General features: G+C 35.7%; 2 protein-coding genes across 2 annotated transcripts in view; one reads left to right on the plus strand and one right to left on the minus strand.

Moving 5' to 3' along the window:
- Positions 1 to 4,416, minus strand: part of LOC107752050 (ensconsin-like) — a 26,958-nt gene extending 22,542 nt beyond the window's left edge. The window contains exon 1 of the mRNA XM_016567901.1: positions 4,266 to 4,416. Coding sequence (XP_016423387.1) covers positions 4,266 to 4,416 — 151 coding nt within the window. The remainder of the gene's footprint in view (positions 1 to 4,265) is intronic.
- Positions 4,417 to 11,102: 6,686 nt separating this feature from the next.
- LOC107752051 (adhesion G-protein coupled receptor G2-like) overlaps positions 11,103 to 13,531 on the plus strand; it is a 28,154-nt gene continuing 25,725 nt past the window's right edge. Inside the window, exons 1-9 of the mRNA XM_016567902.1 lie at positions 11,103 to 11,111; positions 11,346 to 11,517; positions 11,664 to 11,767; positions 11,869 to 11,927; positions 12,072 to 12,120; positions 12,235 to 12,266; positions 12,384 to 12,532; positions 12,608 to 12,721; positions 12,865 to 12,930. Coding sequence (XP_016423388.1) covers positions 11,103 to 11,111; positions 11,346 to 11,517; positions 11,664 to 11,767; positions 11,869 to 11,927; positions 12,072 to 12,120; positions 12,235 to 12,266; positions 12,384 to 12,532; positions 12,608 to 12,721; positions 12,865 to 12,930 — 754 coding nt within the window. The remainder of the gene's footprint in view (positions 11,112 to 11,345; positions 11,518 to 11,663; positions 11,768 to 11,868; positions 11,928 to 12,071; positions 12,121 to 12,234; positions 12,267 to 12,383; positions 12,533 to 12,607; positions 12,722 to 12,864; positions 12,931 to 13,531) is intronic.

Raw genomic sequence — 13,531 nt, forward strand, 5'->3', positions numbered from 1 at the left:
TACTTTTCTGCGATTTAGTACAATAATTAAATTTAGCTGGTATCACGTCTATACTTTTAAGCCTCCTGCCATTGTTTACATCTGTTCAAAATCACGCATTTAAAAAAAACCAAAAAACTTTGCCACTGTTTTGAGTGTTGTACGGAGAGACCACGTGTTCGTGTGTGTGACACTCGCGCCTTCTCTTTCCTTATGTGCACACATCCTCGTACCTCACCGCTCCAAACCATAGCTCCAAACTTAATCCGGGAAAGGTGAACATTCCTGCATCATAACTTGGACTGAAAGATGAATGTGTAGAAAGCGAGCATGTCTCCAAAAACCTTGTTGAGCTGCAGGTTTATGCATGCATTTTTTTATAAATTTTTTTATTTTATTTTTTACAGAAATGATGTTTTGATTAGATTTTTTATTATTGAGCTGCAGGTTTAGGCTCACTTAAGTGACTGCATTTAATTAAGAAGAATTTAATTATTTATTCTAATTATTTAGCCTGACATGTTTACTGTTCCAAAATGTTCTATATGTTTCTTAAAAATAAAATGTGTTCAGTGGGGAAAAAAGTAGATTTTTTACCCAGACATTTAAAAATAACATATTTTGGAGCTGTAATCGCAATACCGTGATATTTTTATCTAAAGTTATCACACCGTCAGAATCTCATACCCGGCCCATGCCTACAGCTGAGTAAAACTGTTTCATTTGAGCATGTGGCACTTTAAGCATTATCGTATCACATATCGCACTATTTAATGAGTTATCGCATATCGCATTTTTCTTTAATATCGCACAGACCTAACTACTGATCATTGAGATTTAAATTACATTTTGAGCAAAAACACACTAAAAACAGACGAGGGTTACATCATTCCCTTTGACAACAGCTGCACCGTTCAAACTGTCAGATGACAAGATGGGCTGTTCAACAAACACTCATTCACTCAGTCTGACAGAACACAAAGAACGGTTATACAAATACCAACACTATGCTCTTTATGTCCTGCCATGCACATCCAAGGAGAGCCAGCAGTCAGGGAGAGTCAGTGCTCAGTGGGTCAGTGGGGTCCTGTTACCGCTCACTGTTTGCCTCACTCTCTTTCTCTTTTTGCTGCAGTAGCAACCCGTTATTGGGACAGGAAGTCTCTAGGGCAGATGCTTGGGGAGGAACGTGCCTGCACTGTCCAACTATTCAGGCCTCAACAGAAGGCACAACTGCGGTTTTACATACTCTCACATACTAACACATAATAGCGATGTGCAAAAATACATATTTTCAAAATCAACTAGTTGGTGAGTTGCCTGAACGACTAATTGGTCTTAAGGAAGTCATACATAATAGGTTGGTTTCGAGTTCGACTGACCTTTTTCCATGCAAACTGTGTCAGAGCTAAATAACAGCATGCTAATTAAAGCAAAAGCACTGCTGCTAAAAATATCAAAACTTGAAAGAACTAGTCACCCTCATATTGACTAATTGGTTGACCCAACCCCATCCACAATGCAGTTCTTGTACAGGATTAGTGGGGATACCTAGGCTGTGTAAACTTGGGCTATTTCAAGAGGCAGAGCGATGATGATGACGTGTGGACAGTAGGGATGGGTATCGTTAAGGTTTTAACGGTATTACTACTCTTACCGAACAGCAGGTCATTCTTGCTTCCTGGAGGCTAATGATAGAGTTATCATCAGCGCTGGACCTTTAAGCAATCACATTTGCAACCTAGGTAGCTCACCTGGTACATCACTGCACTTGCAATGCAGAGCCCTTTGGGTATGGGTCCTGTGAAACACGAGTCACAATTAAAAATTCTATGACTTGTAGAATTAAGCTAAAATGGCATGTTTGCTAAAGCAAATGCATTTTTATCTCATGCTTGCTTTTAAGTCTGCATTAACCTTTAAGCACCACTTCTCAGACGTTTCATTTCTGGACTGCCACAATACATCCAATAACAAACCTTATAAAACAACACCAAATTCACATTAATCTATTTGGGGTAAAACTGAATGCACTTTTAGCCCCACTGACTGGACAGTTCACTTTGAAAGTGTTGTGAAATGTGCAAGAAGCAACGTAAATATAATTTTGCAGAAATGTAATACAGGTTTTTCCAATGATCCTGGGTTGCACATTTGACTGCTGCTGCACTTAAACAAATGTCTGTACTAGAAAAGCAAAAAAGCTTAGCAGGTCAATGTACAACACCTGTAGGTAACATTTAAGCCAATTTGCTTCACAAATTTGTATCATATAATGGTGTCTATAAAAACTACTGCCTTTAAAATAACTACTCAGAGAGGAGATGCGCTGACTATTTAACAAGGAGAACTACAGCCCTTTTCTGACAGCCAAGAATAATGAGTACACCTGATAAACAAAGGTGCTACCCATTTAATATTGACTTATAACCAGCCTGGTGCATTATGATAACAAAACAGCTCAATATCACATGACTCTAACAGGCCATGTTATTTTTCATGCTCTTCAATAATAGCTTTAAAGGGGTCATATGATGTTGCTAAAAAGAACATTATTTTGTGTATTTGGTGTAATGAAATGTGTTTATGTGGTTTAAGATTCAAAAAACACATTATTGTCCACATACTGTACATTATTGTTTCTCCTCTATGCCCCGCCTTTCTGAAATGCGTCGATTTTTACAAAGCTCATCGGTCTGAAAAGCGAGGTGTGCTCTGATTGGCCAGCTATCCAGTGCGTTGTGACTGGCCAAATACCTCAAAGCGTGTGACGGAAATGTTACGCCTTTTACCATACTGTGATGCCCTGTCCCGGCGCGGATGAGACAAAACCAATAAAACCCATTATAAACGAGGCATTTGTAGCATCCGGAACAAATTCCTTACCAAAAAAAACCCAAAAAACTAAATAGACCTCAAAAGAAATGGTATTCAAGCATTCATTCTTGCAGACATAACCAAATATGTGCAGTTTCCTGACCACTGGACTCCACCCTATATTATGTTTGCAGTCAGGCCAGGGTTAACACCGGCAGGATGCAGGTCTTGATGAGAACCCACTTTGAGGTTTCTAACCACACCGTGACCCGTTTCTAGTAATCTAATGAATTCAGTTCAAGCTCTACAACAACGAACCTTCCAGAAAAGTAGCTAAAATGACAAATAAAAAAGCATAAGTCTTTCAATGATGTTATGTTTCTTACACAAGAACTTTTACCACTCCATGAGATTAACCACAGGCTACACTGAAAACTAAAGCTACTAGTCTATTAGTGGCATAGGCTAAACACAAGGCATCAAAAGTGCAAATCATTCCTCATTAGCAAGTCAGAAGAACATTAGCAAGCATGTTTTCCTTAGAGGGAGGAACAAGTAAACAGAATTTGATGGTTTGCTGCACAAAGCAACTGCAATGATGCTGATAGTGAAAAAATTATATTCAGTTTATATTCTTACTTATATTGAGTTTATATTCATCCTCAAAGATCAAGATGGCCAGCAACATCCGCAAGACAGCTCACACACTCAACATGATAAAAAGAGAAAAATACTGCTAAACATCCACAGATCAGTAAGCACTACTTTAGTGATGCCTGTGTGTAACGTAGTATGAACTGCACACGGCGAAAGCTTCCCTTATAAAAGTCAACTCAATACAAAATATTTACCTCCATCAAACATGAATTTCTCCTACTGGTTCTGTAATTTACACGTGAACTATTTCGACATCAATTTCAGTGTCTCTTTTTGCCATTTAGATAGGAAGTGTACTAAGAAACCAACTTATGAGACCGCAGAGGGTTTATACATATTTAAAAGCATTATATTAAGTGAATATTTAGTATAATAGGGAAACAATAACGATAAACGCAAGGATATAGGCTCTGTACAGATAAGAGCGCCATACAAAGCTGAGATGATGTGTCCCTGTCAAACCAGACATCACTTATCAAACCTCCCTACAGACCCGGCAAACACAACTCTAAAAACCCTTCAGCCTGCGTCAATTCATCCTATCTAAACATTAAACTGTACAAGAACATCACAGTGAACCAACACAGACTTCTTGTCTGGTGCTGCAGTAAGTTTAGCAGTTAGCTGGCCGTTATCCGTCCATCGAAGCCCGCTAACTCTCCCCCTCAGACCGCCTCAATTAAAGTAACGGATTCAAGCCCTCAGTCGTCCAAACAACCTCCAAACAAAGCCATAGTACTAAAGATATGTCTTCTGACAGGTTTAAGCAACGAGAACTCGTCGAAAGAGGTTGTAAATAGGTGCATTCTTACCCATTTGCGCCCGCAACCCTTTCAGAGACGTTGCACCCTCCGCCATTTTTGCCGAAGTTTTTTTTCCGGCTCTTTGGCGCTGACACATTAGAGGCGCGCGGGGACGCCGACTGCTCAACCCGCCGCGGTCTACAGACGGCGACAGCGACATCTAGCGTTTGACTGCACGCACTGCAGGACACAGCGAGAGTGGTCGTTACTCGGTGGTTTTCAAACCGGTGTCCGTGACCGCAAAAGGGTGCTATGTGGTCTGTGGAAAACTTGAGAAAAAGTAAAAAAAAAAATTTAAAAAATCCGTTTATATAAAGATATACGGTAAAAACCATAGATAATGTTTTAGAAATTTGCTTTGACTTCAGACAATATAAAAGCCATTTAATTGATTTTGGAAATAGCATGTTGTCTTCTTTTTACTTTTATTTTTAAATAACCTTTTTCTCACATTTAAAAAAGGTGATTTAAACATGAAAATATATAACTCTTTATATTTTATGAATGATTATAATATTTGAGGGGTCCTTGGCATCAAACAGTTTGAGAATCCTTATTATAAACTCTCCACTGTCATAATCCTTTATGAGGGGGTGCTTTGGGGGCTCAAACCCCTCGCCTTTTTCCAAAATTAACCAGAAGTGGCCCTCTCTCAACAGTTATCAACAATAATATTGTGGTCAATATTGTGTGTAGCCTACAAAACAGTAACGAATGGCTCGGAATAGGCCTACCTGTTTATTTTTACTTAGCCTACATCTTTCAGTTTGAGACATCGTTGCCATTATATTGCTATAGATTGTGTGCGTCTTAAACAAGCTCAAATTTCATTGGACTTTGTAAATGGGAGTAAATCGGTTTAAATATATACTGTCCATTTTCAGGCGTATTACAGATACAGACTCTATAAAAACAGGTGTATTATTATTTTCTTTTTTTTACAAGCCTGAAATTGCAAAAGTAGAAGAAGTGGCATTAATTCTAAGTAGTGTTTAATTTACTCCTATCTATGTACTGCATATTGATATAGGCTACAGTTTACCGTTTGATTAAACTTGTTGGTTAAATGAAGCCCAAGTGCCACCAACAGGCTTATTATGTGAAGTGTAAGCAGTTCAAGTTCAAGGACAGAGTTACATAAATAGATATTTGGAAATATTATTTTTATTGTTATTTTTTAAGTTATGAAGAAGAAGAAGTTTTATTTATATAGTGCCTTTCCATAGGTCAAGGTCGCTTTACATAGTGCTAAACAATTCATTTGCACACCCATATACACAATACAAACACATAAGGCCACATATAGCCACATTATCCAAAATACATATTAAAAAGATACGTTTTTAGCTGAGTCTTGAATGTAGACAAAGATGGTATATTACGAAGTGTAAGGGGTAGCGAATTCCATAATTTCGGAGCATTAACACTAAATGACCTACCACCTACAGTGGACAGCCGAAAACGAGGAATGGACAAAAGACCAAGCTCAGATGATCTGAGAGACCGGGCAGGAGAATAGGAGTACAGTAGGTCAGACAGATATGGAGGCGCAAGACCATTAATGCCTTAAACGTTAGAAGTAATATCTTAAAGTGAATACGTGATGCCACAGGTAGCCAGTGAAGATCATGCAGTAGAGGAGTAATGTGAGCAGAACGCCTGGTGGAGGTGAGAACTCTTGCTGCTGAGTTTTGAACATACTGTAACCTTGCAATATGTTTTTTAGGCAGACCAAGAAATAGAGCATTGCAATAATCCAGACGTGATGTGATTAATGCATGAATTAAGATTTCAGCATCAGCTAGAGTTAGAGAAGATCGAAGACGTGCAATATTACGAAGATGGAAAAAAGAGGTTTTAACAACAGATCAAGAAGAATCAAGAGGTTTATTAACCCAGAATCCATGGACAGATTGAACTATTTATGCTTTTAATGCCAAAGAAAAAAATGTAAACAAGAAGTTTGGTGCACAGGCTTGGCATATTTTCCTTTTACCACTATACTGGAGCTTTGACAATATGTTGAATGAGAAACTGACAGGATCAGCTAAGCTGTGGTCAACCCCTCCCTTTAAGAAAACACCATATTCCCTTTGGCAGTACTACTTCTCAGGCATCTCGGACTGCTTCCTTTCATTTAGCCATAGTTTGCAGGCCCCTCATTCATTTTTTTGCAGCAGGCTGAGCAAGTATCAGTTACATGTATTAAATAGTGCACCAGCACTTACTGTAAGTCAATAATGAATGTGCCTGTGAGGGAATGTCAGGGCTTCAGATATACAGAGTATATGATGCTCTAGTCCATACTTCCCACAGACATACAACAGATATGACAATCTATAACAATAACTGCTTTGACTAATTCATTGACCAGTGTAGGGCAGAACAAAACTGGTTTTACAAACTTGTGTGACCTGAACTAGTTACAACTGATACACCTGAAGATATGCATATAGCATTATGCAAAATGTAGTATTTATTTGTATTAATATTTATTTTCACAGTGATTGTGCTTTGACCACTATTGTCAAAATTGTCATGCAAGCAGCACTGAATTTGTATTATTTTAATTGAACACTGATGATATCTAAATTTAAAATAAAATAAAATATAAACTGATATCTGTCACAACCTTGATAGTTGTGACAGATATCAGTTAAAACTTTTTTGATCCACTTCAAGTGTTGACTACTGTAGATTAAAATACGTACAGAACTTAAGATAAATAGAAATATATCTCTATATCTAAAGAAAAAAGTGCTGTCGTGCTGACAGAAGAAACTTCGTTGTAATTATTTATATCTATATTCCTCCTTTATGGTTTCATAGCTTTGTTCCTACTGTCAGTGTCAAACATTTATAATATAAAATGCTTGAAAAAAAAATCTGAAAAACATGGGAAAATTGAACCAATATTTTTTATGTACGTATGTATCAGAAGTCAGAAAGAGCTTTATTGCCAAGTATGTTTGCACATACAAGGAATTTGTTTTGGTGACAGAAGCTTCCAGTGCACAGAGACAACAACAACGCACAGCTAATAAAAAATTAAGATATGTGAATAAAATACACATGTATATATATAAATAAACATAAATAGACAAAAATTGTATGTAAGGGTGTGCTATAGATGGAATAAGATGTAGGGATGGACTAAGATGGCTGGTATCAAGCAAACAGAAACCTCTCCTGCCTCGTTCTTTTCAGAAACTGAGAAACAAAATAATTACAACACTGTTAATGATGAAAGTGGCATTAACAACATACAGTTTCACGTTATTTAACAAAATATAATTTTATATGCTGACCCTGGAGAGTACCCCGACACGTAATTGTAGGCCTATTTAAATGCTTACAACTAAACACTATCATAACTATTTAAGCTTACGTTAGCTATCTATCGATGCTCTCTCATAAATGAGAGATAATCATTATGGTATTCTTGATAATCGATAACTTACCTTTATAGCCAGGAAAATAAGTATGTACATACGGTTGCCAACTTTGGTTGCCTGGCTGGAGTGTGATTAGTTATAGTTGTGCAGTAAATTTCACTTTAAAGATTCACTTTTCATTCATGAAGATGACATGAAAAATGTGACAAAAATGTGTCTCCTGGCAGAAAACAAAGACTTTTTAAGATGAAAATGACATGAATTTAGCATTATAACCAGTAGATGGCAGCAGAGGACCACTCATTAGCTCAGTTGCCGTTTCTATTCCGTAGCTTTTTCACGTCTTGCTTTTGAATTTATTATAAAATGACTATTGTAACACATTTTAGTAATTTTACTGTATTGAAGTATAAAGTATAGCAAGTGCAGGAAGTCACAAAGTCTCATGCCATTTAAAGGTCCCATATGGTCAAAACTGAAATTTCCTGGCTTTTTTCACATAACTGAGGTCTAGGGGCTATTTAACTACCAGTTTCAAAACAGTCAGTCCACAGTAAAATGCACACAGCCTGCATAAAGTAGCTGTGATTTTTCACGAACCATTGTGACTTCCGTAAAAAGTTGACGTCAGAACTACACAGTCACCGCCTTCAGTCACCACCCTGAGCACCGCCCACCGTCCCACACTCCTTTTGCCAAACCCCCAGACAACATCATTTTTGAGCAACAACAAGGAAACTTGTGAAAAGGTTAACTTTAACCACAAAACCAGATCGGCCGACCTGTAACGTTACACTCTCACTCAAAGGATGGACGATCTGACAGGATTGTTACTATGAGGTGGGTCACATCTAACATGTATAGTAAAGACAAACTCACCATGTCTATCTAACTTAGTCATTTCAATTTCAGCAGGCAACTATTTTTACAGCTACATTATTGTTCCAGCCACAATTAATCACAACAATGTATATACAATTACAAATGATTATATATAAATCGTCAGTTTGTTGTTTCACACACATGCACACAGACGTTATTTCATACACAACATAGTCGTGAGATGCAAGAAACAGACATATGGCAAGAAATCTGTAGACGCACCCATAACAACAAAAGACAATACTTCATTGAACCTTTTCTGATAAATAAAACTCCAGAAAGTTGTAAAATATGTGACCTTTAAAAAATAAAATAAATAATTAAGTCCAGACACCAACGGCCTAGAATGGTTGATTATTTAAATACTAAAATAGTTAACTACAAATCAAATAAGTTAATTATTAATGGTATAACAATTAAATAATAATGCATTAAATATTTTGAAATATTTTTAGATTTAATTTAAAAACTAAATATTTTAAGTTTTATCTTTAACTGTAGAAGCTGCTAAATACACTCAGCCAATACTTGCTGCTGTAGTTTTGTTACTCTGAAGTTAGTCTGAATCACTTAATGCACAGGTTTATGTCATTTAATATCTGTCACAATGGCAGACACACATTTTATTTTGAAACTAATAAAAAAAAAGATAAATATAGAATATATAATATTCTCAAACTATGCATCCAAATGAAAAAATGCAAATATCTGTCCAAATGAGAATTATGTAATCAGCTCAGAGTGAGAGCTTTGGGTTGCCACTATAAAATCTAATTAAATTTGTTTAGTGAGAGCTATCTGGAAGAACCAAATCTGATCTGAACGCCTGAGGAGGAACATTACCTGAACTGTTTGCTTAAGATCTGAAACAACTTCCTGTTAAGATGGTAGACTCGTACTGGCCGCACAAATATATGCAGAACTGTTCATGCAATGAAAACAAGAACAGTTCCTCATATCATTGTCATGTGCTGTCTTTTATGACATTATTATTATTGCATTTCCAAAAATACAGCATTTGTGGCTCTTTCATACTTTAGTGATCAATCCTTACAGCTTCAATCACATGCTGCTCTTATTATAACTAAAGCTGACACAAATGCATTATCAGCCCACCATTGACTCTATATCAGAACCATTCTTCCTATTTAGCAAGAGTCATGCCTTTGCTGCAGTATTTCATCACACAACTTGCACTATTAATCTTTAACTATTTATGAGGTGTGCCTTCTCCCACATTCATGAGTGATAATCATAAACCAGATCAAAAAACAAGTATACATCTCAATCAGAATTACCAATCTGGGTCTCAGTGATGTGAAAGAAACATTCACAAATTCATGAAATGAAAGGGTTAAACTAACTGATTCATCATAAGATTAACTTGTTCCGGATACTGTTCCTTATTGACCCATGTACAGATCCTTTTATGTTTATTACTGTCTTTATGATTAATAAATAACTTATCAACAAGAGATTGGGCGTGGATTTTGTCTCCTTTGAGGAGAGGTCCAGCGCTGGATATATTTAGAGGACAACATACTCTCATTTCATTTTCTAGGTTGAATTTGCTGGGTTTACATCATTTATGTTGTTTTGTTAATACTTCAGTGTTTTCCATTCTAGAGAAATGTCATAACACAGTAAGTAGTAATCTAACTCACGCTGAATCAAATTACTAAGATGGTAATGTAATAAATTTTTCGTTTTATGGATGGTCTGCCTTTTTCAACTTTAAACATAGACATTTTTACTTTAAATGATTTGAATTTTAAAGGTTTTTGAAAGTTTGTTTTTTAAGTGAGGACACCATAGAAATGAATACTTTCTCTCTTTATTTATTTTTGCTTTTTTTTTTTTTATAGATATATCATGCATACCTTCAATAAATACCTGCCTGTGGCTATTTACATATGGATTTTGGGCTCCTCTCTCAATTGTGCAGGTATGATTTCTCTTCCTTGCATTTATTTTGTAACTATCTTTTCTTCATGTCCATAATACTTTATTTCTTGGAAAATATCAGTTGTATTGCTAAAAAAGGATATTATTTGTTGATTTTTTTTTTTTTTGTGAAGGGAAAGACCTGTGTTTAACTCTGTTATGTTTGACATTTAAAAGTGTTTGTTAAGAGTGACAAGAGCTAAGAATAATGAATAAACATGAGTAATATTTTGCTTGTTAACATGTTAAATAAGTGGCATATAGTATGTGCTATGCTAGCTGTTAATTTAAGGGTCGCCAATATTTTTTTCATTAGAAGTTGTCATAACTCAAAAAGACTGACGCAAACTGTTGCGTTAATTGGTTTTGTTGAACCAAAACATTCTTTAAGCTGGAAATAGATGCCTAATCTGTATTCTAACTTTTAGGCCCAAGTCTATGGGGGAAGAAGAAAGCCTCTACACGATCCTGTGTTTGGCAGTTGAATAAAAGTGCTATCATCCCACCTTTAGAGGAATTGAGTGTCTGCGTCAACCTCATGAGAAATATTAACACTTCTGAATGGACTGCTTTTGACTACAAAGGTCCAGGGCAACAGCACATGGAGTTTGGCTTAGCTGGAAATATGGGCAATGTAATAGCCTCTATTTTTGGAGAAGAATGGACAGTTGCTTATGACATGTCCATAAAAAAGTGGCACACAGTTTGTCTGACATGGTCCGGTCACATTAGGCTTTTCCAGGTGATCATTAATAATACAATTTTTGAATTTCATTTGAATGAAACATCACCCAGGTTCCTTGCCGGAAATGGTACCCTGACTTTGGGAGTGTCACATAATTTTGTTGGAGGTTCTATTGATTTTGAGACCGGGAAAAACTTCCTTGGGGACATCTCCTTGTTCCGGATGTGGGGAGTACAGATGAGTCCATTGCAGCTGGAAGCATGCAGATGTGTAGATGGGAATATTGTGACTTGGAGAGAGCAAGATTGGGATTATCAGAAGTGTCCACCGATAGAGGATGACAACTTTATGTGTGGTGAGAAATTGCTCTGTCGCTCTAGAGTACAAGACTATTTGTAGAAGAGGAAATGCAGAATTAATGTTACAATAACTTGTGTTATATGATGAAATGCATCAATGTGTCATTGCATTCTAATGACCTGTATCTTCGCTACATTTCAGAATCGTCAAAATATAAAATTCAAATGAACACAGCTATTACACAATATCTCAATAATTATAATGATTATAGTGAAAATGATATTCAGGAGATTGTTCTAATCTGGGTAAGATAATATTTCTATATGTGTGTGTGTATGTATAATGTTATATATAATATTTAACATTTTTATTTAACATATACTGAATTAATATATTTTTATTACAGCTGAAACACATTTTCCCTCAGAAAATATCAGTGCATTCTGTGTTCCTATCAAATTTAAGGTCATTATTTCATTTTTAAAACTAACTAAATAAATACATATAAATACCCAAATATTTGTATAACTTAGGGCATCCATGTCATTTTTATTTTACTTTATTGTCTAAGAGAGGTGCCAAATTTTTCTCATCTGTGCTCCAATTTAGCCCTCAAAAAGGAGCTGGTTTAGCTGGACAAAATAAGGAGGAAATTCAGGTACAGCATATACCATAATTATTAATTATTGAGTGGACATATATAATTTATATCCTTATATTATTAAAACACATAACGAGTTATTTACAAATGCTACATTGTGCTTCTTTGAAGGGTATTGGAAAGCCACCAATCAAGACACAATGGTAAAATTTCTCATACACCTGCAATACACGCATATATGTCACGCAAAAATATAACGTTTATGCGTTGTGTATGAATCAGATCATCCAAAGGAGTATTTGTCGTGTTTGTGGTCTTAGGTTTGATTGTGTGGTGTTTGTGAGAGTGATACCTGGAGCTGATGTGAGTAAAACAGTGTCTATGATACAGGGGATGCTAATACCCAGCTATATCTACAAAAACATCATCCTAAAAACAAACCCAGCATCTATAAACATCCTCTCAGTAGGTACGTAGCTGTATGTGAGGGGTTGGAAGAGGATTATTCAGTTAACCAAAGCTCACTGAGTGTTTCATTTTACAGCCGTCTATCCCAATGTGACTTCAAATCCTGCTTTGACCACTGTTGCACCAGTCTTGTCTCAAACCACAAAGAGTCCCGACACTGGAAGTACAAATGTTACATCATCAACATCAGGTCTGTGCCATTCAGAGCTTCATAACTCGCCAAGTAAATGTTTTTATTAATGCAGAAGCCGTTCCATCATACTTTATATAAGAAAGTGCTAAAAGCTCACATTCCTTTTCAAGAACTCACATGTAAAACATTTTGTTCTTCAGGAACTCGCACATCATTACAAACACAAACTATCTGTTCAAACACTTTAGGTTTCATTTCAAACAGAGGTGAGTTAATAACATAACATATTTTTGTTTGGTTTGTACATTGTGGATATAGCAGAATCTCATTTGAAAAACAAATAAAGTGACAACTATATAAAACATATTTGAATGCAGGTTTTGTGAGAGTAACAAATCTTTATGCGAAATATAGAATCATATTGAATGGATTGTCCATATTTTATATTTATTTTAAATGAGTGATATTATTTACTGTCAAGCAATGTGACTGAACTGTTAAATAAAACTATTTTGCAGTACACTGTAAAAAATGATTGTGATTTTAACAGTAAAAGACTGTAAAAATGCTACAGTAAAAACCTGTTAACTGGTTAACAGTAAGTTTCCATACTATATTCGGTGAATAAATATAATTACATTTAATGTAATTTTACAGTAAAATACTGTTAAAAATACGGTTTTTGGAAGTGAAAAAGAAAAATTCATTGTATAATTTACAGAATTACTCCCAGAATTCCCTGCATGACACTTCATATTTGATGTTTTTTTGTTGAAATAACATGTTTTTTCTTAGTTTTTATCAGTTGTGTACATTAGGGTTTAATCTTACATGTAATGTTGTTAAATGAATGTTTATTGCATTATT

This window comes from Sinocyclocheilus rhinocerous, unplaced genomic scaffold (assembly GCF_001515625.1).
Source record: "Sinocyclocheilus rhinocerous isolate Xijiao unplaced genomic scaffold, SAMN03320098_v1.1 scaffold662, whole genome shotgun sequence".
Classification (NCBI taxonomy): domain Eukaryota; kingdom Metazoa; phylum Chordata; class Actinopteri; order Cypriniformes; family Cyprinidae; genus Sinocyclocheilus; species Sinocyclocheilus rhinocerous.